General features: G+C 43.8%; 2 protein-coding genes across 4 annotated transcripts in view; one reads left to right on the forward strand and one right to left on the reverse strand.

Moving 5' to 3' along the window:
- INSYN2A (inhibitory synaptic factor 2A) overlaps nucleotides 1-15,548 on the reverse strand; it is a 37,321-nt gene extending 21,773 nt beyond the window's left edge. The window contains exon 1 of the mRNA XM_058544276.1: nucleotides 14,338-15,548. Within this exon, the coding sequence (XP_058400259.1) occupies nucleotides 14,338-15,548 (1,211 nt within the window). The remainder of the gene's footprint in view (nucleotides 1-14,337) is intronic.
- DOCK1 (dedicator of cytokinesis 1) overlaps nucleotides 1-24,164 on the forward strand; it is a 512,522-nt gene that overhangs the window by 227,683 nt on the left and 260,675 nt on the right. The gene's annotated exons all lie outside the window — the stretch shown is intronic.

Here is a 24,164-nt window from a genome sequence, read left to right on the forward strand (position 1 = left end):
GGACTGAAAAGCAGGGGACGGGAGTGACAGACAGCATCTGCTTTGTCATGAGCACATCACAGGGAGATCTAAGATAGCAGGGCCCTAGGTGGTAGGAAAGGATGCTGAGAAATGTCAGAGAAAGGTCACCGGAAGCTTTCTTCCTGGCCACATATCCAAACTGCTTAGTGTCTCTGAGACCTTGAAGATGGGGCCTGAGAGTCAGGATTAACAACTGTGAGTAACACCCCCCCCCCCAAATGTTTGATGAAAAAGGAGAGGAAAAAAATACATCCCTTACTGTGCCTATTATCAGAAGCAGCCAAGTCCGACAAAGTTATAAGCATCTCAGAGAAGAATGGTTGGCAACTGGAAATTAATTCTATTGTATTAAATAGTAATTACTAGTATTTATTGGATTATTGGATTGACTTTAATGTGCTGTTCCTACTGCCACAGTCCCACAACATTGTTTTTTCCATAGGATCTTAAATAGCCAATTGGAAATTCTCTTCTCACATTCTTGAGTAAGTGTGGATGGGGTGTTTGGTTTTAGATTTCAGAAAAGCATTCTCGTCTCAACTACCGTGACAAGTGTGTTAGCATGCAGCCTGCTGTGGGCCCCTCCTCGACGCTCTGCTTTGCACACAGTGCGAGTGACCTCGTTGCTACTCTGCTGATCTTCTAAATGGCATGGTGATTTTCAGCCAGTTCAGAGTTTCTAGCACATAAGCAAATGGCATTTTGGGTAATGCTAAAATCAGGGTGTGATCCTTTAATTGTGGTTGTCAAAACACGAGTTGCATAGGGTATTGGAACTGTCACTTTGCATTAACTCAAAGGTACGCGTTACGCCCTCAGCTAGAGATGGTGGTTGCTGCACAAAAGAACACGGCACGGTCTCGGTCTCTGCTCTCAATGATATTTCTAGGCACTTGTTTAATTTATTCTCTTAATTTTGATCTCTCTTGTTCTTTTGGCTTTCTCACTGGGTGCCAAAAAGTTTTTTTTCTTTTGCATTCTAGCCCAGGTTTGCGCTCCAGCCGTCCCTTCTTGATAACTGAGCCATCATTTATGTCAGCATCTTCTAGGGCTTTTTCACTTAATAGTCTCAAAGTGATGTTAATTAGAGGCATAAATGATACCACCACTGTTGTTGGGAGAAATTAAATTTCAACAAGTAGTCAAAGTCAGCTGTTTTCAGGGACGCCCTCCCTTGTTTGAAGGCCACCCCCGGCAGTAGTTTTGGCTTGTTCCTAGGGCTACATTCTCACTAGGAATTTGCCAAATTATGCCCTGGAAGTGTAGTTAGTCGTCTCATGTATCAGCTGTTCAGTAGCTAAAGCGCATTTAGACTTTCCCCATACATCCATGGAAACTCAACTATATCTGTTTTAAGCACTTGAGCTATTAAATGCCAGGATTTGGGGAACATCTAATTTAAATTTGTTACAAGAATATGAAGTTGATTTTCCTAATAAACTCCAGGATTACCCATTGGTCAATAAAAGACAGTACTGGCCTTCATTGGCGATGAGATGACCAGTCCCTTTCTCCCAGCAGCTGAGAGGAGCCATCTTTTTAGCCAGTGGCCAACTTGCTATGTTAGGCTGAGCAAATTCTGTGTTCATTAGTGGCCTGGCATCCCCAAGCAGACAAAGAAATTTGTTTGTTTTGAAAACTGAGGTTGTGTTTTGAAGAATACAAAGTAGCAGTGACCACCCCCTAATTCTTTGTAGCACCCTTGCCTTAGGGAAGTCTAAGTGGGCCCATTGTTTCGAAGCCTTAGTATTTGCGGGAGCAGCACCATCAACTGCCCTTCAGGTGCCTTTCCGCCAGCTGTCAGTAACTTTCCTCTATCAGAACACTTATCCTTCAGTATTGTCATGGCGGGCTTCGTAGTTTTGTTTGCCTAGCCAACGTCTGGAGTGCCAGTCACAGGAGAGGTGGCAATAAAGGTTTGTGGATTAATGGAATGATGAATGAAAGAGCAAAGGGAAAAAATATTAACTGGGAAAATAATTTTGTCTCCGTAGATCTTTGAGGGTTGGTTTGATCTCTGTTCCAGTGAAATTTAGCAGCTGTTACTTGACATTTAAATAAAACTTTAAAAGACTTCCTTCCATGTTCTTTGTTTAGTACCTTGAATATGGTATAGCAGTGTCTACATTAGAGTTGCTTTAGTATCATCACTGAATCATGTGTGTTTAGAGAATTTTAGCCAGCAATCATTATTTATTATATGACCTTGGTTTCTCTCTTCAACTCTTTTGCCCATAGATGTGAGGCCAGACAGGAAGGCCAATCCCATTAAATATTGGTTTCCTTTATGTGTCTAGAACTTCTTTTTGGAGAAAGGGGCTCTCACTGAGATGGAAGTACATCAAATACTTTTTTTCCACACACACTCATGTGGTCCTCCTGAATATGAATATGTATGTTCTAAACATTCCTTATATAAAATAGAGTTGTCTGGTTGACTCCACTAAGGGAACCCCTTGTTAGAACTCAGAAGGAATATCACTCTACCAACATGATGGTTAGATTTATAACACTCTCTAGTTGAGTCTCAACACAGCTGAAAAGAATGTGAGGGCTAGCCTGGGAATCTAACACCAAGTATAATTTTATCTTGTTGGAAATGTGCGGAGGTCCAAACAAATTCCTTAGAAATGATGTTCTTTAGCACAACCCATTCATAAGTTGAGGTGTGTCTTTCTTCTTCCCATTTGTCTTACCCTTACTTAATTTTTTCCACTGGAGAGTGAAGTTCTCAAAATTGTACAAGTCCTATTCTCCCCAAGCCAGGAATTGACCCTTGAAGAACTAGCTCTATATCCAAACCCTGTGTTATCTTATTAAACACATCAGGATAGTTTTCAGTAATCCTGGTTATTTCTCTTAGGAATAAGTCCTTATAGACCTTAAAGGACTTTGCTATAAATTAGCCAAAATAACTAACTGGCTATCACCATGCTTCCTGAGTGTCAGCTCTGTGCATGGCGCTTTGCTAGGGAGCAGTTGCTTGGATGAATAAAACATAGATCTTGTCCTCATGACACTTAAACTCTAGAGAATATATGTTTCCAAGATGAAGGACTTGTTTATATATTAAGGGAGCAGACACGTATAACTTGGATAAGTAGCATTCCTTCCACTGGACTGTTTCTATGCTCATTCAGACCAGCAGGCTTGGGTCTGGCCCAGCCTCACTGTTCTCTCATAAGGAGCTCAGCACATCCTCTGGCAAATTCCCAGCATCTTGTTTGTGGCTCTCTTGCAGACAGTTCTGCAATGGATATTGACGATGGCAAACAGAGGTGTCTTTCTCAGGGGTGACCGAGAGCCTGTTGGTGGCCACGAACATGTCTTCATTCATCTTCCCAATCCTGACACTCAGGTCAGTGCCTCCCACAGAGCAGGCCTGAGGTGTGCATCAAAATACCTGTTTCTTTCATGACTCATAGGAAGTTAGTGCCCTACATCCCTTCTCTGTTTTAAACGTCTCCACAACACTTGTCACCATGGAACATGCCACAGATTTTAGTTATTACATTGCTTTTAGTCTGTTTCCCTCACTACAATGCCAGCACCATGAGGGCGGAGGTTTTCGTCTATTTGTTCCCTAAAGTTCAGTGCCCACATTGGGTCCTGAGGTTTAGGAGGTGCTCAAGAAATATTTTTTGAATAATGAATGAGCAAATGAATGAATGAATGAATGAAGAATCTGTGTGAGTATCCTGCTGGGTTAACTGATACCATACCCTCATGCTTCTCAACAGAAAAATAGGGCCGTCAGTTTTGTGATGTTCTCAGCTGGATCCGGTGAGAACATTTGTCTACAAGTTATTACCATGATCCCATCTTAAATTTCCCCAAACAAGTGGAAAAGGTCAGTCGTCTTCTGCTTCCCACACCCAGTTATTAAAATAAATGGCTTTGTCTGCACCTAAACCAGCACCCCTCCTCAACCCTGGGAAATGTCATTTCTTTATCCCAGAAGCAATCCTGGAGAACGAGTTTCAGTGAGAAACACCCTATTAATAACGAACTCAGTGGCTTTCTTTACACAGTGTTGACAAATTAACTTCTCTTGGCCTAGCAGCTCCCCACTTGTGGTGACACTGTAATTCTGAGGAGGCTCTGGCTGTTAGGGAAGCCTGTAATGTTTGCTTTCATTACAAAGAATTAAAGTGGAACAATAATGGTGTTTAGTGGTAGAGTGTTGCAGCTAGTGTGAAGCTTCAAGCCCATGTGGCCTCTCGTCCCCTGAGAGTAAGCACGAGTCAGGTGGCCTCCCTTGCTCTCTCCCTCAGCCATCTGCCTCACCTGCAGCAGCGTTTCTTGTTGTCTGAGCCTCACCCTAAGCCCCTGCCCAAGCTCCCTGCCTGCCTTCCTTTACACAGAGCCATGTGTGATGAAGAAAACAGAATATATTATTATTACTACATATACATTATTATTACTGGCAGAAATACATGCAGATTTGGACATATACAGACACAGAGAGCAACACTATTATTAGGGCAGGACTTTTTTCCTTAGTGTTTCATAATCATATTTCCATAATATAAAATCACGGTATGTAAAAATTGGGAAAGAGAGTAATTATTATTTTGTGTGTGAACTGCCTAGTTATATTACAAACAGGGCAAAGCTGACAGTTTCTCTCATACTGTCCTGAAATCAAGGAGATGCTACGTTGCAAAATGATGACAATAATGACAAATAAGTCACTCGCCCCAGAGGGCACCAGGGGTGGCGATTAATAAGGAAAACAACTTTTTAGGGCTGAGCTGAGGCTAAGTTGATTAACTTGTTTTCCTGGAGGAGAGATAAAGCTTAAGCTGTAATTTATTGAAAATTAATGAAAATGAATTTTGGTGGCACTGGCTACCAAACTAGAATGAAAATAGGAATGTGAGTACACTGTATTAAAACAGATTTTCCTTCTGGCTTGCCATTTTTCTCCAGCACCATACTGTCACATATCGTCTCACTGACAGAGGTTTTAATTTGAAGGCATTAACGTTGTGCGTTTGCCAGTGGTTCCAGTGGTAAATATCCATAGACGCTTTTATCGTTGATTTATCATTTCTTTTGATGTGTTTTTTTTTTTTTTTTTTTTTGTGAGGAGATCAGCCCTGTGCTAACATCCGCCAATCCTCCTCTTTTTTTTTGCTGAGGAAGACGGCCCTGGGCTAACATCCGTGCCCATCTTCCTCCACTTTATATGGGACGCCGCCACAGCATGGCTTGCCAAGCAGTGCGTCGGTGCGCGCCCGGGATCCGAACCAGCGAACCCCGGGCCGCCGCAGCGGAGCGCGCGCACCTAACCGCTTGCGCCACCGGGCCGGCCCCTTGATGTGTTTTTTTAGAGCAGTTTAGTTAACAGTTTTAAATCAGAACTTACTCTTTGTTAAGCTTTTATGCTTTGTTTCAAAAGCCTGACACTGCACCTGTTTTTTTGAAACAAATGCTTCAGAGTTCTTATAGCTGAAGATTAAAATCTTTAAATTTTGGTGTCATCATTTATAAAATTCTTGATGTCCAATTATGAGATCTTTTCTGGGGAGACAGTCTAGTGCTGAAACCAATGAGATATTGATAGAAAAAATTTTACTCCATTTTTGGCCAAAATATGCTCATTTTAGATCATTAGTTCTCATAAATGTCCTTTTAAATCTGGCCTTTAAAATACATGCATGCATGTTATTTTTATGTTGAATTGAAAACTTTCCTTCAACTTATTGTTCACATGAATTTGGACCTAAATTTGAGGAAGGCAGAGCCAGAGGGACACGTTGTGGTCACTTGATGAGCCACTAACATTACAAACGGTACCCAAGGGCCCTGAGGTGGTTTCCCCAGGAAGGCTGCTCATGGATAGATTTTGTGCTTGGCACTGAGGTCCCTGGACATCAAGATCAATGGCTTAGATTTTTGCAAAATTATCTCAAAGAAGGGATTCCTCCTACTGATTATGAATCCTTAAAACCGTACTTTATTACTGGGATCCCTTCAAAAGGTGCTTTCTGCTATCTCTAGCATTAGAAGTCTGCTTTCTCCAGAACATAAATTCGCATGGCCCTTACCAGGTCTGGGCGCAAGAGCCTCTCAGCCCCTTCTAGTCAAAGAAAGAACCCAGATTTGCAGGAGCAACAAAAATGCCTGCTTTTTAATTCTGTGCAGACTTACCAGGTTTCCCATTTTCAGAGGAGGGAGAGAATGGGTGCTCGGGCCTGACAGGTCTAGATGTGAATTCTGTCTTGACCATTTTTCACCAGCCTTTTGACCTTGGAGAATGTTACTTAGCATATCCAAGCTTTAGATTCCTCATGGAGATAACTCCTACCTTGCAGTGTGATTCTGAGGATTAAATAAGACAATGCAGAATAGCCAGCATATTGGAGGTGTTCAGAATAGATGAGCTTTGTAGGTGCTCTGCCAAGAGACACTCACTCCACTGGAATTCTCCCATGGATCCAATGGGAAATAAAGCTCAAACCATTTTTGCATAGCTTAGCAGAAATTGCATGGGATTTAAAAAAGTATTTGAAAACTAGAACTTGCAATGCCTCTCTTTTTTAAAAAATCTGAATTCTGGGACACAAATCCATAAATTCCATAAACGTTCATGTCATGCCTTGAATTGCTCATTTCATCTACAAATGGGGTGTCTGAATTGCCTAGTGGCTTGGTGGTGAGGCTTTCATTCACCTTCCAACTTAAAAGGCTGGGGAGGTATTTGAAATCTATTTTGACATTCTGCACAGGAAGATTATTTAAATTACATTTTCAAGTATGTGTGATACCTACATGAAGCCCAAAGCAAGAATTTGGAATGTTTTATATTCTTACACATATATTTGCTTCATTTTTCATATTAAGGATGGAAAGGCTTATTATTTTTCAATAACTTAAAAATAGCTTTTATAAAGTTATGTAAATATAAGTTATAGAAAAGACTCACCACGGCCCTGTGCATTAAATGAAGAAAATGCTAGAAAGTATATGATGTGTGCTTCCATTTCAAAATCATAAAGCATGAAAACTTATACTTGGACTTTAGAACCTGAATATTTCATCACCAATATATAAAAAGCCATTAGTGGCAACAGAAAAAGAAAAAATGGTTTCCCTGAAAACTATTCAAAGGATTGCAACCTAGAAGGACAGAGGCCAACTCCAACATGTGGAGCAGTGGAAGAGAGAAGGATTGGACCAAGTGCCGGGGGGGTGGGGGGGAAGAAAACGTAAACAGTGGGATTGGTGTACATTTATCCACCAACTTCTGTAGAGAGGGTTGTGTTGTTTTTTTCCCTCTTTCTCTGTGTACACTTTTATGAGTATTTTAAGACAGTGGCTGAAATGATGATGTTGTTAGACGTCTCTGGGGAATCTGTTCTTAGAGCAGCAAGGAGCCTTGAGGTCCCTCCTCTCATTTGGACTGTCCTTCTTTTGTATGGAAACGTGGAGCTCAGAGAGGCTCCTCAAGAATGAGCTAGGACCAAACCCATATTTCCTGACCCCGTATCAGCAGCCCTGTCCGTGACACCAAATAAACTTGCCCTGTATTTTTCTCTGAAAACGAGGACAAAGCTTGATGTCTCCATTTGGTAATCCTCAGCTCCTCCTAACACTCCAAAATAAACCAGTCTGCATAATCAAGCAAGAAAAATCTCTCTTAATGTGTTCACGCTTTTGCTCCCTTGCTTCACCTCCCTGCATTTGAGCGCTGGGACGGCTGCTTCTCAGTACCAAAGTAGCCTGGAAGGATGTAACTTTTACTGAGTGCAAACACAGTCCAGGACTGAGAGCCTTGTCTTCTGTCAGCCTCCGACGGCTGGCTGGAATGTTTTTAAATGTTTTGGGTTACAACAGATGTGCAGAGAGACACCGAAACTGATTTATCAAGAACATTAGAAAATGAAGTGCTGATGTTTTCATCCCGTTCAGATAGGGAGCGCTAAGGGATAGGAGTGCATTGGGCAGGGAAGAGGACCTTTCTGCTTCGATCTTGCTGCTGAGCGCTGCAGCCCTTGCTGCTCACATGCTCTGCTTTTCTCTGATGCATTGTGCCAGACGCCTGGAAAGGCAGCACACAACCTTCCAGAGAAGATCCACAAGGATCTTTTGCAGAACTGCAGAGGCTAGCGAGACTAATGCCACCCACCGCTCCTCTTCGAAATTTGGCCATTCCCAGCTAACCAGGTGGAAGACTTTGGTTTCAATTAAGTGGGTAGGTTTTGGCAAGAGTAACCCAATCATCCTTCTAGCGGGTGCCCAGCCAAACTGTGATGGGATCCCCTAACTGTGCCCAGCTTTCCCGTCGGCTCTCAGGGGGGGGCTCTGGGAAGTTTATTGTCAGAATCTCATGCTGAGACGGCGGTGATTCCCATGTTTATGTCCTGGCTGCCGCAGTGGTGCACAATTTTCCATGTTGGTTCTTTCTCCTCTGTGACAAACAAATTAAATTGTCCCCTCATGCTTCCTCTGTAATTGTGATGCAGTATTTATTCTGTTTGGGCATGGATAATTAGAGAAAATTCAGAGAGATTTCTCATCCCCTGACAGGTCCTTCTGAAAAGTGCCTGATTTGGAGTGATTTGTCAATATAAGGATGTAAGATAAAGCAAGTACATAATTTCTGTCCATCTAGCATCAGTATCTAGGTGAATGCAGTCACGTCACACAAATATGTGCTATGATGACCTCTTATAACTGCTGGTGGGCGAGTGAGACCTTTTTCCTGTTTTCACGAAATGCTTTCATGTATGCGTGACACATATGAATTACATGTATGTGGATAATACACACACACACACAGAGTTCCAAAGCAGAATTCTGAGGCTTGCATGGGCTGATGAACAATTAAGCGTAGACTTGAGCAAACTGAATGTCAGTGACCTGTGAACTCTTCAAAAGTGGCCCTGAGTTCATTTGACTTGTATCCCTCCTTGCCTGGCACCGTGCCCACCACTTAGGAGACCATTGGTAGAAGCCTTCTGAACGTGGGAATGAATGATGTACCTGTTTGTGTGGCAGTCACACACCTGGGATTGTCCTGCACCCATATTCTGACCGGTTTTCAGTTGAGTAAATGTGGTCACTACATTTACAAGACCGCATCACAGAAGTCGGCAAACTCCAACCCGTGGCCGAAATCTGGCTGCCGCCTGTTTTTGTAAAGACATTTTCATGGGAACACAGCAATAGTCATTTGTATGTGTATTGTCTGTGACTGCTTTCATGATACAGTGGCAGAGCTGAATTATTTTAACAGAGACTATATGGCCCTTAAAGCCTAAAATATTTGCTATTTGGCCATTTGCAGAAAAAGTGTGCCGACACGTGCTATATCAGAAACTGACCCTGAGGTCTTCCAAACATACATCCCACGAGCCTCAGCCCTGACCTCGACATGCGTGTATGCACATGCCTCTTCACCCACTCCGTGGCTGTCCTCCTGTTTTTAGTGATTAAAAGGAGAAGGAAGTTGAGCAAACATTAGTACAGGATTCCACACTGGGTTTGTGTTAACTTGTTGTCCCTCAGACCTTTATTCCTGTCCCCTTTGTCATCAAAGCCACTGTGAGTGCTGCCCTCAAAGGCCTCTGATCTCAGGGTGGGTCCTTTGGCTCAGTTTTCTTTTCTATCACTGTGTGCCCTGGACCTCACAGCAGAGAGAAATGCCCCTTTCTCTGTGAGGTTGAACAGGACCTTGTCAGGGGGTAGCAGGGACTAATGGGAGACTGAGGGTCACTGGATTTACAACCTTTCCTGCAAGCTACTGGACTTCTTGGGTTGGTTTGTTATTTAGAATTTTCTTCTTTTAAGTGGTAGTCTCACATCTGCTCTGACTCAGTACAGCCACAGAGCCCCCCGGAGTTTCATGATTTCATCTCTGCTCATTGGTCACATTTAAGGGCCCGTTGTGGCCTGGGTTCTGCTCCCCTGCTGCCTCCCCAACACCCAACCCTGCAGGTAACACCCGGCCGATGCTGGGAGAGACCTGACCAATGAAAGAACCTACTTCACTCTGGGCAACGGCAAATCCTGCCCTCGTGCTTGATAGCTCGAATAAAGCTTCTCATATTGTTCTCAGGTCTTCACTGAATAGCAGAATATCATTAGGCTGTCACCAGCCAATAAACCCATCAAGACACTAAATGTGTGGAGTGCAGAGTCTTAGAGGTAAACAGCCATCCCCCCGGGGTGCCATGTCACAGTTGCTGGTGAGCATGCACCAGGAGCACTGCAGCCCTGCAGCCCGTGGGTCGGAGGTTGTCCTGCCCAGCAACACATGGCTGCTCTGGGGAATTATGACCGTTAACAAAAATTGACTGGGTTTTTAAACTCAGTGCCCCATTCCCATTTGCCTGGTTCTCAGCCTTCAACGGCTACATGAGTGGCTTATTTAGGTAGTCTATGTGACCCTGAACTTCCTGGGAAGAGACAAGAATAATACTGAGAGCTCTGAAATAAGCAGGGTAATTCTTGGCATTCATGCAAGCAGAGTGATCAAATGCTGCTGCACTGCATAAAGCAAGCAATTTTAGTGAATTACCCTAACATTTTATAAGGGACTAAAAGGCATGATTTTGAATACTTTTTGCACATCCACCTACTCACAGAATGCATCCTACTGAAATGCTCCTATTAGGAAATGTCCTTTATTCAGTGCCCACTGTGTGTTGGTTATTGCTAGGAGCTTTGTAGATATCATCTTTAAGCTTCTACGATCCCTATTTGATAGAAGATGAAATGGAAGCTCACTGAGCTTAAGTAACTTGCCTAAGCTGAAAACTTTCTCTGCTGAGGCCTTTCAGAAATCTACATAAGCAAATGAGATTAATGAAAGAGTCTCTTATGAAAAATAACTTGGAAGCTACTGAAAGTGGTCGTGTTTGGTGACACAGAAATTCCGATGCAGAGAGTAAGAACTACTGCAAAGAGCTTGCCTGGCAAACTTAATCATGCAGTTTGCACAAACTCAATAGTGAGAATGCATAAACAAATAAACAAGTAGTGAAAAGAAAAGAATCCTATTAAAGAGTTATACATTTGGTATGCTTCAGGAAACATAATTTGGCCCACCGTCACTAGCCAAGTTCAAAAGAGTATTGCCTTCCCTAGCTCCATCCTAATATCGTACACGAGAGAAGGCCTGTGGCCTCACCCAGCCTGGCTTAAGCCTACAATATGATGTGGGATTTGAGGGCAAAATGTGTTACTGGGATTTAAAGTCATGGGCTCTGCGATGCACACAACATACCTGCCTTCACTAGGACTCCCCTTAATGCAGGTAAAATTCTACACAAAGCAGGCTCCTCCATGCTTTATTGGAGGTGGAGGGTGGGGAGAGAAATGGATTTTACCCCTCTCCCGAGCATTCTCCACTCTTATTAACTTTTAAACTTTAGAATATTTTCCAAGGAAAACTCTATTGATATTTAACTTGGTCATGAAATTCTTTGTCATATTACATAATGACTACATAATAATCTCCATAAAATAGAGTGAGTTTTCCTGTTTTCTACCATGAGATGCAATGAAAACACCTATTTCCTGGCTTAGTTTGAGTACATAAAATAAATCCTGTGAATTCCTCATTTTACTAAAACTCCTATTTCCCAGCTCAAATCAAGTACATAAATTAAGTCCTGTAAACTCTTCCTTCTACAATGATGGTCCTAAAGCATACTCGTCAAGGAATTGGTCTAGTGCTCAGAGGAGCAGAATGTTAAATTTTCAGGATTTTGTGAGCTGGTTGAAATCGGCCATGGTAGCAGTATTTACACCACTGAAATCAGCAAATGTTACTCCCCCTCCTCCCAGAGCCAGTTGTTAAGGATGTGCCAGCACATCTCTCTGATTCCCCGTGACTGCACCGGACCCAGATACCTGGAGACAGGATGAAGAATGAGCTTGCTTCTTATCTGCCCACCTCTGAGGCTGCTGTCCTCCCCTATGTTCTCACATGGAAAAGAGTAGTGGAAATCGGAATTTTGGCCAAATTAATGACCCTGGGGCATTGAGCAAGATGGGTCACCTTCACAGTGGCCTTGGAGTTCGAAACCATTTGATCCATTGAGTTCAGAGGGCTCAGAGAGAGGTGGAAATGAAGGTTCTTAGGGACAGATGTGGGAGTTCACCAGGATAAGGACCTGTCTTTCTATTGTGAGCTTGTCCTGTGCAGGCAACAACTGAACGAGGGATTGATTTTAAAGTAATGTCATCCTTTGCCTTGATCTAAGGTGCCCAGGCCTCGGTGGTTAGGAGCCAGGCACTGTGCCATGTTTTAAGGATGCTGGCGTGATGAGGAAATGTTCTCTGTCCTCTGCAGCAGCCAGTCGCCACATGTGGCTCTTGAGCACTTGAAATGTTGCCAGTGTGACAGAAGAACTGAATTTTCAATTGTAATTAATTTGAGTTTGAATTTCAATAGCCACATACGGCTAGCGGCCACTGTACTGGAGAGAGCAACTCAGGGCTTTCAGGGACAGCAGTGGGTGGCAGCCTGTGTGCTGAGAGTGTGGGGGTGCCTTCATTACGCTGGCCTCAGACATGGGGCTGCTCAGTGTTCTCCCGACCCTGACATCACTGACCAGCAAGACCAACATTCACACCTCTGGCAGACATCAACCCATTCTGACACACCTGGCACTGGGCTAAACGCATGAGAAGGTCACCCATATTATCCTCACCCTCCACCTGCAGGATGGATGATCATCTCCATCTTACAGGTGAAGAAATGAGGCACAGAGAGGTACAGCCCTTGCCCCAGTCCTCAGAGCCAGAATTCCCACCGAGACATGTCTTACTAAACTCAAAACCACTTCGCTAGACTGATACAGTCTCAGAGAACTCAGCATCCTGTTTAAAACAAATTTCCACACTTGTTCTAAGAATTTAACAAGGGGCCAACGTATGTAACCCGGTTCTCCTTTCATGGGTGTTGGTGATGTCCAGGCTTTGCAGGTTTTTATTTGGCACATTCCTCTGTGAGCACGCACATTAGCAGATGCATTTGCTTTTATACCATTTGGTGAATTTTATTTCCCAACTGGTGATGTTGGTATCTTCCTGTTTTGCTGTCTGGTTTAAGACATCACCAGCTATATCAAAGTCAATGATCAGGTCCCTGTTTGGCCTTTTAATTTTTCCGTGGGAATATGGTCTACTGATGGAGAAATCCCTTACAGACCCACCTTAGTGTGTTGCTTTTGGATATGTACATATTCAAGTCTAAATGATTGAAATGGGATGAAAATGGAGATGTAAACCCAAGACTGAACAAGCCCTTTTGGAAACATTCTATAATGTTAGGTTACTACTAATCTCCTGTTAGATTATTTTACGAGTAATTAGCAATTCTTTTTGCTTAATACTGGTGACCACAAACAATACTATATAAATAGGAGGCGAGGGGTATTGAGAATTAACTCCTTTTGTAGATGGGCCACCTACACAATTCTGGAGAAGCCAGAAGCCAAGGGCAGACCCTACATCAGGCACCTTGCCTCTGGAGCCAGGGCTTAAGCCTCACTCACTCCTGCCCTGGAATGCAGAGGTTGTTTCCTCCTGTTGTTTGCAATTGCAAACACTGTGTACCTCAACCACAACAATCCTCTTGAGGAAACCGTGCAGGGGCTGGTTTGCTGCCCTGACAATGCATCTCTTGGTGTATGTACATGCTGGCTGCCAGCTCACTTAACCAGGGGTAGGGGCCCACAGTGAAGGGTGCTAATCCCTTGAGGCAGAGGGTCACTGCCTCAGATCCAACATCCAGAACATGGGCTGGAGGAATCCAGAGAGTCTCAAGGCGAAACGGGAAAGAGAAGGCCTGGCAGTCTGGACAAAGGTTATGTTTATATAACATAAAGTCCTGAATATCAATCTTATTCCAATTATTTAATATAAGCGAGTCAGCATTTACTTTGCAAAATGCTACGTGAATTCTTTCTTTTCCATAATATAATTTCTAAAAGGCAAGTAGCTTCTTATTTAGATTAGATATTTTGAACTGGCATATCTATTATACTTCATCAATATCATAGACCCTTGTCCTAGGAGATAAAAAGGAAAGATGCATCAGTTCATTGAAAATTATGGTTTGAATTCCAGCCCAGGCAGATGGATGTTAACCAACAGGTAAATCTTGAAAGCGAGTATGCAATGGCTAGTGTCAAAATATTCTGTGACCCCTATGAGCTTCCTGTCTCCTCAGACCATAGCCTGTTCACAGAAATGCTAGCTTTAGTCTTATTATGGATTTGGGCTTTGCGGGCTCCAGGTGGCCCCAGGGGGTGACAAGCCTGTAGAGCTTCATAAGAAACGTGTGAGCATACATACCCTTCCCGATGGGCCTCTCCCTTTTCCAACTCCTGAATGACCCCCAAGAGCACTTTGATGGTTTCTTGGCTGGAACTGATCAAGTTCTCCATTATCTGCAGCTGTGCTTTCAGGTCGACCACTTCCGTATGAGGCACGATTTGTTGGCATTCTTCACCCACAGCGACCGCTGTCGGACAAGGCTGGTTGTCCTCCCCCGGCAGCGGGGCTGGAGTCTGCGGGGGCTGTTCACTACATTCAGGGGACAAGCACTGCACTGGGGGCGAGCAGGCCACAGCAGTGCCCGGGGGGCCCTGGAGCCCATTAAGATGTGTGGCTCTCCTCCGCTCCTGGTCGGCCACCGGGAAGAGGGACCACTCGCTCGTGGCGGCAGAGTTTGATAAGGCCGGCTCTGGGGTCTTTGCACTGGCGACCGGTGCATAAACGGTGGCCACCTCCGTTTTAAACACCCTCCCATGGGCCGACGCAGCGGGTTCCTCAGTGTCTGGTGTCACCCTGTCATGTTTTGCTTTCTCACGCAGCTGGTAATCAGGCTCTTGGGAGGGAGGCCGAGTGGAGTTTTGGAGAGGAGCGTCTCGGCAGCTGTGCAAATCAGGGTTTTTGCATGGCTCTGCACAGTTGACCCCAGCGGGCTGGTCCAGCGCGTTCATGTGTTCATCGGAATGGACCACCAAGGCCGCCGTCTTCTGAACCTGGCCCGCACCCCACGGTCGGGCCTCCTCCCGGGCCCCTTCCTCACTCTTCTCTTTCGCATCTATTACAAACCCATTGTCTTGACTTTTAAAGGCATCCGCAGCTGGGATGCTTTTGAGATTCCCTTTTTTGCGGTCCAGAGGGAAGGTCTGGTAACACTTTTTAAGGTCTGGCGAGGTCTGCACACCTGTGCTCTTGGTGACGTTGGGGATGGACCTCCGGGCGGGCACTGTCATGTATTTGCGGTAGGCTGCTCTGCAGGACGCAGCCTTGGCCTCCCGCTTCTCGCCTGGCTGTCCCGCAGAGAGCTGCGTGTCCCTCTGCTCGTTCTGCGCCTCGCAGATATCCTTAAACCGCACCTGCAGAGCTTTATTCCGTTTTTTAATCTGCCGGTTGGGATCCAGGGCGTATTTCATCTCCAGGGCCAGGCAGGCGGCAGGCTCCACTTCACTCTCTGGCGTCGCGAGTCCGCATTTGCCGGCTTCCTTACTGACCATGATTCCTGCATTCGGAAACATCAACAGAGGCGTCAGTGGAACAGCAACACCGTGCAAACATGGACAGCACAAACTTTTAGCCAAATTTACTACCTCCCGCTTCCTAATTATTTTTAAACCAGTGAGGTCCGCCTTTATGTTAAGGAAAATCAGACAGGCGGAGAATTGCTGGCAGGCACAGCTTGAAATGCTTCTCAGATATTAAAGCCTGCTTGCTTCTCCATGTGGGATACACTCGTTTCTTTTGATAGTGATGCATGTTTCCCCATTAGACAAACCTGTTTTACTATATTCATCAAGAGACCCAGCGATGCTGCCTCTTCTGCTTTGCAAATTATCGTTCACACACATTTCATCGTCTCCACTTCATAGGCAGATGGTTTTCCAAATGCAACTTATTTGGTTTGGGTTTTTACTATTTTTTGAGGATGACGTGATTAATCTATTATTGGAATCCAAGAGGACTGCTGTTTTCTCTTAAAGACTTATTGGAGACTCTGGGTCCTGATCAGATAAATGTGGAGAGCCCAAAGATGAGGAACTGAAATAAATTTCTTTATGTTAGCCATTATGGATGCCATGGGAGAGTGGGCCATACCATTTTATGGGAAAACCATAAAGGATAAATGTTTGAGGTGTGGCTTGCTTGTAATGGGTCAACAGCAGCCATAAAAAGAACCTGGGTTTCCCTGCATCTATAAAGGCAGTGTTAGCAATTCTTTTCTTTGATTCTATGGAGAGTGGTATCTGAAAGTACTTTTTTTTTAAAAAGAAATTGTTCATTCTAGAATCAAGTTTTGTTTTTTAATCACAACCTCTGAAAATGAAAACAATGGTGGTTGTTTCAGTATTTAAACCCTGAAAGAAAATAAAATCACGAGGCTTTATGTTAATCATGCAAATTCATCTTGGGCTGAATTATTAAATGCAACTAAACAGATGCAGGTGGCCAATGATTGCTCTCGGGGAATACCAGTGGGGGAAAAGGCCTTCACTTTGTTAGGCAGATTCACAGCTGTTTATTGCACACAGAAGAACTGTCTTTAGGGTTGAACTTAAAAATGAGAAAATATAGTTATGTTGTTTGTGAGTTAGTGTTTGCTTTTTCCCCTTGTGTTCGAGAAGAAAACAGTAGGTGGGAGGAATTGGGTGTGCAGGCCCCTGGTATTGGGGCAAGGTGCCCAGAGAGGCACGGTCATGGACACTAATGTGCAAGAGCCCAACAAGAACAGGCTCTGGCCGCAGTGCCTAGCCCAGCTGTTGACAGACCACTGGGGCCTGTGGAGCCTGAGAACCCAGCACAGAAACCCTCAAGAGCACTTCTCAGGAAATGCCACAGGAATGGAGAGACTCGGGGCTGCCGCTCCAGGAGTCAGCGGGAGTGCGGGCCGCCAGGTGCTCCGCTGGTACATGAAGGCTATACCTAATGTCTTCAGTGCCATGCATCCATTTCAAGGAGGAAACTGAAGGTTCAGAGGTCATGTTACTTGTTCAACGTCACACAGCAAGTAAGACGTACAGGCAGGAGCCAGATCCTGACCTACCTGACCCCTGAGTTCATGTTGTCTCCATAACCCAGGTGCCCAGCAAAGAGAGGGGCAGGGCATTTCCCCACACCCTCACTTCTCACTGAGTTAGGACTGAGGCCTATGGGCGTGGTGGTGCGGCGAAGGGGAAGAGAAGAAGCCCAGAGCTCCCGGCAGAGAGTGTGTTCTAGATGCCCCTCCCTGCAGTCTGGGGACCCCATTACATTGACCTCTGCCTCTAGGGCCAGCATGGCCTTGGCACTTTGCAGGCCTCCACTGGTGTTACAGGATGAAAGGCTTAGACAGAGGTCAAGTATGTTATCGATTATGCTATACACAATGGACTGGTCATCGTGTTAGAGGATAACAAAGATCAGCTCTGCAGAATCCAGTTTAGATTAGACCAGGCTTTCTCAGCCTGGGGCCTCCTGGCATTTCTGGCCGGGTAGTCCTTGGTTGTGGGAGCTCTCCTGCGCAGTGGAGAGTGGAGTGTGTTCAGCAGCGTCTTGGCTTCTACTCACTAGATATAAGAAGCACCCTGAGTGTGACAGCTAGAAGTGTTGCCACATGGCCCCAGGTGAGCACCACTGCATGAGACCTTTCACTCTTGGGTGGCTACAGTGTGTCCTGAGAGAAAGCAAAGTGAAAGACCAAGAACAGATGGCAGGGCCCACCTCCCAGGGGCCGGGTGGGTCTGGAGAGCGCCTGTTCTGAAGCTTCTCTCTGGAAAAGTCCCAGCTCTGCTCTGAGCCAACAGCGAGGCATGTCCTCACCCCACTGACGCATCTGTGTGTCCTCTGACGAAAGAACTCATCCGAAACAGTCACACCTGGGGGTAGTCTGGAAAAGACAGAGAACAAGCCTTCTTTGGTTTTTGGTGCCTGACTAGGTGCTTGGGATGTTTGGAGACCTTTGCAATTTGAAAAATTCGAAACACTGGGCAGTTTTGGAGAGAAGGGGAAAGGAAAGGAACAGATTGCAGCTGAGTCGCTGTCCTGGCTCCGTTGTGGGAGAACTGGAGTGTGGATAGTGGGTGGGGCAGAGCATGCCTGCTAAAGATAGATAATATATAGCTTTTAGAGACACTTATCCCAACAGGTCAAAGAGATGCACACAAAAGGACCTGGTGTGGGGAAGAGTAGGGGAGAAGGTAGGGTATAATAAGAAAATTAAATCTTAACCCTCACTCTCATCTCATACTCATTCTTGCACTGCCTATGTTGTCCAGGTATGTCAGAATGTATTGTGCCATCATTCTGCAGAAGACCTTTATACTAGGGAAAATTTGAAAGAGAGAGCATTTTTACAAAAAGCAATTTACTAGTAATTTTTCAGCCTTTTCCCTGCCACTACTGAAAAATGTGTGTCTGAATAAGTTTGTCCTACCATGCTATTCATCATCACGATTTGCCAAGAACTGCACTGAAATAATTTTCTTACATCAGTCTGCTGGTTTGGAAAGATATTCTGAGTCTTGGACCCAACCATCAGACTAATAAAACAAATCAGAAGAATTAATTGCCAGTGGCAAAATAATAATAAAAAAAATTCCTAATTTCTTCTCTGTTTTACAGGGAGTTGCTAAGTATATAAAAATCATTTTCTCATTAGTAAAAATGATGATAATACTTTGTATTTTTTTCTCAGTTTAGTTTGTTGTTGCTAAATTTTTTTTTAAATAATAATAATTGAGTTGTCCTAATCCTACTGGTAGGAAAGATACTAAAAATTTCTTGTAGTTGACTTATTTTGGCTTCAGATGAAGTTACGAGTTCCTTTTGATGGCTGGATGACATTTTCTAGAGCTTCAGAATGGGATTTTCCTAGACAATAAGAATTACATTGATATTAAGGTGGATACATCTTTCCAGGGTGTTCATTTACCATTTGTTGGGGGGAATCAGGCCTGTAGCGATTACCATTAAGAAAATGATCTGTACACCTGAAATTACAATGTTATAAACCATTATGACCTCAATAAAATAATTGCAAAGAAAAAAAGAAAACGATTTTGTCATGAAAGAAAATTGGGCATCCTATAGATGACAGTCCATGAGACAAGTGGAACCTTCCAGCACACTCACTCATTCATCATTCCTTCATGCGTTCATTCAGCAGATGAATGTACGTTAGTTTCACGTCAGCCTTCAGTCCACATGTTACGTACTTCTGCGTCCTACCCCAATGCCAGCATTATCCTCTGCACTTCACTTGCATTTTTCTCCTTGACCCTCACGATAGCCTCATACGGGAGCACTACTGCTGTTTTCAAGATGCAGATTGAGAAACTGAGGCACAGGTTTTTTCTTAATTTGCTGGTGGGTGGTACCCTTCCTCCCTTTAAATCCCATGCCTTAAACCATTTCCCCTGCCCTGGGAAGTCTGTAGCCTGAAATGACCCATGATAAACGTCAGAAAGCATCAAACAGTTGGGACTAGTCTGAGCAATTTCCGTTCCTGTGGCCCCGAGGTCTCTGGGTGCAGGGGATGCAGGGAACCTCCAGGTGGGTGCCGGGAACACGCCTGGCTCTGGAGCACAGACTCAGCGAGGGCTGCCTTGAGCTTTGGACTGAGCAGGAAGCCAAAATGGTGTTTTCAGCGATGGCTTGCCTTGGCTGAGTCACCTCCGAGGCCCATGGATCTGGTTCTTGGAGTTAATCTCTTGGCTCTAAAGCAGCTGGAGTTCATAAAGTTTATTTTTCATAAGAAAATTGTTTTAGAATTCATCGGACTGTGCTGTCTTGAGGTGAAAATGGCGAGTCATGGTCGGGCCTGTCTGGCTCACGGAGAGCCTGATGTCGAGGAGCTGTTTGGAATATAAATGTCTTAATTACTCTCAAATTAAATTTCATAATCAAATGCGAGTTGTAAATATATAAACCCTGTATTTTTAGATTAGTGATGGAGAGTCATCTCTGCATGCTGCTTTAAATTAATAGCTTATATAAAAGTGTTCATTCCAGCTTAAAGGAGTGAAAAATGGAAGCAACTAAATGCCTAACAATAGGTAAATGGTTAAGTAAATTATGGTGTACACTCACTCAGTGCACCATTAAAATGATAATTATAGAGATTATTTAGTATCATAGAAAAACACTTATGAAATAATGTTAAGTGAAAGAAAGCAGTCTACCAAATTGTACTGGAAGAAAATGAACAAAAATGGTCATCATTGTGATATTAGGACAGTGCATTTGGGGAGATTTATTTTCCATTTGTTTTCTAATTTCTTAGTGGGAAGGTGCAATGTTGTTATATTGTTTGCCAATTAAAAAAACACAGGGCAAAGTCAGTCCACACCTTAGGCAGAATGACAGGATCAGGCCTCTGGAAAGTATAAATACTTGGATCAGAATAAGAAAAACCCAGAAATGATTAGATTTGGGTATAGGCAGTCTCCCAAAGGTCATCTTTTATTGTTTTGAGGAAGCCTTGAATAAAGAAAGAAAATGAATTTCAAAGTATTGTGTGTGTGTGTGTGTATGCACAGGTATATACATCTACACACATACGTATGTATATAAATGTGAATGGATAGGTTGGGAGAGCAAGAGAGTGTTTAGTAGAAGATGTATCAATATGCGAGAAAACTCACTGTTGGGATGGAATTTGCCATCTGTTTTAATTAGAAGTGAGATGGATTTGACCTATAATCTGCATGTAGAGTCTGAAGAAAACTTTGTGGGATCTCCGCAGCCGACAAGAGAGAATCTCCATTGGATTAGCTCCATTCTTAAACTGTCTGCACTGATTGAGAGGTTTCCAGTTTGAGCCTGCACCATGATATATATGACATGATGCAGTCGACTGGCAGTGGGCACTGGTGAGTGGATGGCCTTGTCAAGACACCTCCCAGTGTCCCTTCAGTCACTGGATATAGCAAAAGAGCTTCGCAAGCAACCCAGTGAGTCTGGAAAGAGACTGTATGATATTATTGGTTTTTCTAGTGGCTTTCCCGCTGTTGAGACACCTTGGAGTCGAAGATGCTGGCTGGAATTCAAGATTAATTGGGTCAGCGTTTTATTCCATATGCTGAGGGAATGCCTGAACATTAGGCTACTCAGAATGGGGGAGTGGTGAAATGAATAGACCATTCTGTAACACGCAGCTTCCCGGAGGGAAAGGCAAGTAAGAGAGAACCTTACCCATCAAATGAATTCATTTGTGTTGTAAAATAGTTAACTTGCAGACCTGTTTTATGGGATTCCTCCTTTCCTTAGGGCAAAGCTAACTGCTATAGATTTTGGACTATGTCTTAGTTAGATTCATCATCCAGTTTAATTTCCTTTAATACACTGCAGTGATATTTTTCCAGACATTTGTTCTCTTCTTCAGAGGTCACCGATTAAGAGGACTGAAATGGGGTAACTAAGTAGTGAAAGCTGACACCCCTCTGAGATGGAACATTTAGGGAGGAGGCTGTTCCCATCCCAGCACTGTGGCACGTTGGAGGAAATACGGCCAAGCTGTGTCCCATTCCCTTGATTTGTGAAATATTGCAGTAAGGCCTCCATCATTAAGACATGATGACCATCCAGTTGGAAGCAGGGAAAAGGGACACTCATGCAGCTTCAATACAGCTTTTGAAACAGAAGAAAAACCATCCTTGGTGGGGCCCCAGTTTATTTATATCTGATTTCAGAAAACACGTTGTCAACCAACAGAAAACCTGTAGTCAATTACTTCAGCCACATAAACTTACACCGGCCTTTTTCTAATGAGTGGAAACAGAGGAAGTGACCCATCCATTTTATACATGGATGCTTGGGGTTTGGTGTTGAGGTTTTAGAGGAACCAGAAAATGGGCCTCTTTAGTGGACCAGACTTCCTCTTCATTTGCGTTTCACTATTTACTGAGTTCTTTGATTTTCCGCTGATACTGATGTTAACCTTTGCTCATCCTCTGTCCAAACGGAATCTAAATTAGTAGAAATGAATAGGCAAAATTTTATGATGTTGGTGAAAGTCAACTGGAAAAAATGATTTTCCTCCAAATGAGATGTTATGTCAATGTAAAAAATTAATTTTATTTGCAGCAGTTAGCTTTGCTAACTAATCATGTCCAAAAAGAGTTCAGTGAAACTGGTTCCATCAACTCACCAAAGTCATCTGTAAGATTAGTGAAAGGAACTAATTTCCTGTTCCTTTCCTCTCCCCCATCAGCAAGACAATTCCAGAAAATGTTAGATATAAGGGCTCTAGTTTTGATCACTGGTCATGAGTATATACATTTAGTTTATTGTAGCAAACGTCCCACCTACTCTATTGTCTGGATGGCTCCAGGTAATTAAGCAATAATCAGCTGGTAGTTTAGGGCCCATAAGAGGTTAGAGTCAGTAGGATGCAGAAGAGCTGGCCTCCCTTTCTTAGACTTTATGGGAATCTCACTCCCATGAACACATGTACATACTGGAATGGACTTTGTGAGTATTTTGCCTTATTGATTACCTATGATGAATCCATGTTTTTTACTAAATGGCATCATTTGTCTGATGATATATGTGAAGCTAAAATTGGAACATTGATTTTTTAAAAAACTATGTTAAAAGAGTATGTTTTCCCTGCTGCTTTTCCCAGTTGAATCTCAGGATACAATTTGGAACACCCAGGGCAGGATTTCTGCTTGGAGGTAACTGTTCACTACGACTGAAATCATTTAGAGTTTAAGATGCAATCTATCTCTCTGGCAAGGCCATGCGAGTGCCCGTCTATTACCATCAAAACCGATCCCCTTGTATTTTTCATTGTAGTGCGTCTCCTGGGTTTCCTTGGTCTGGCCAAACCATAGACTCTGCAAGGTCTTGGGTTTACTGCAGAGGTAGCAAGCCAAGAAAGAAAGGGAGAAATGAGCATTTCTTGTAATCAGCTTCTATTTATAAGTAGACAGCAAAACACAGAGAAACTACTGCCCTAGGAGCCCATGTATACAATCCTAACAAGAACCCATAGACAGAGTTAGTATGTGTGGTCTTTCCAGCTCTGACACATTGTGTCAGCCATGGTCCAGTGTGGAAAGGCTGTCTTGGTTTGAATTCTTCAGTCTTGCCTCTGATTCTCGGGCTAAAAATGATGCAGGGATGGTTTAATCTGAGTGGAACAAAAGGACATGAATTCAGACCCACAGCGTAAAGTGGAGGAGCCTTTTCTTTCCTTCCATTGCAGCTCATGGACAATGAGCGGAACCTCAGAAATAGTCCATCACCCTGAAGAGAGATGTTGTCAGTCTAGACAAAACTTAGGCTTGGCAAAGAGAGTGTGTACAGTTAACCACTGGGGATATGGAAACTGAGGGAATGTTCCTAGTAGCAACTGATAGTTACTCATTGCAGGTGCGCTTAGGGCAAAGTTTTAGCGGTCAGTATCCAAAATGTCATTGTTATGGGGCGGGAGGATAAAAAGACAAAACGAACAGAAAGCGTCTGTATGTTGTATACTTTAAACTATGACATCCAAATAGCTGTCACGTTTTATTCCTTAAAGATAAATTCTACTTCTCCTCAATCCTCGTGTTGTTTTCTATTCTGTCAGGTCAGTTGGTTCTTTCTTTCTTTCTTTCTTTGACCAACATCTGTTGTGAACTTCTGCCTTCTCCATGCATAACAACAAGTAGCTACTTTTTGAACATGTGAAGTCACATCCCCCAGAGATTGTGTTCTGTCTTTACAGGTTTGTCGCCTTGTGCACAGAAAGCTGAGCAGCACCTCTGGCAGCCTAGAGGGCTCAGTGGTCCTTCCTGGGAGGTGGTCTGGCACAGAGCAAGGGCCCGAGATGCTGGGTGGTCCATACTCAACCCAGAAATGTGGCTATTGTGCTCACCTCGGCCGAGCATGGAGCAAAGGCTCCCAGTGTGAAATGCAGGACCGAACTTGGCTTGCGATGGGGTCAAGAGACCCATGCCCAACTTGGAATAGTATGGAGTCTCTCAGTCCTTTTATTCTGCGGGCGCCCCACCAGGCGCTGGCGTTCCTTTGCCTGATTCATTCCCTAGTATAATCCCTACATCCAGTCATCACCAGGTCCATTGATTTTTGCTTTTCCTTCCTGTTGCTTCACCTATTGATTTCCTCCTGTCCGTTCACACTGTCCCTACTGTGACCTTGGCGATCTTACA

Source organism: Diceros bicornis, chromosome 6 (assembly GCF_020826845.1).
Source record: "Diceros bicornis minor isolate mBicDic1 chromosome 6, mDicBic1.mat.cur, whole genome shotgun sequence".
Classification (NCBI taxonomy): domain Eukaryota; kingdom Metazoa; phylum Chordata; class Mammalia; order Perissodactyla; family Rhinocerotidae; genus Diceros; species Diceros bicornis.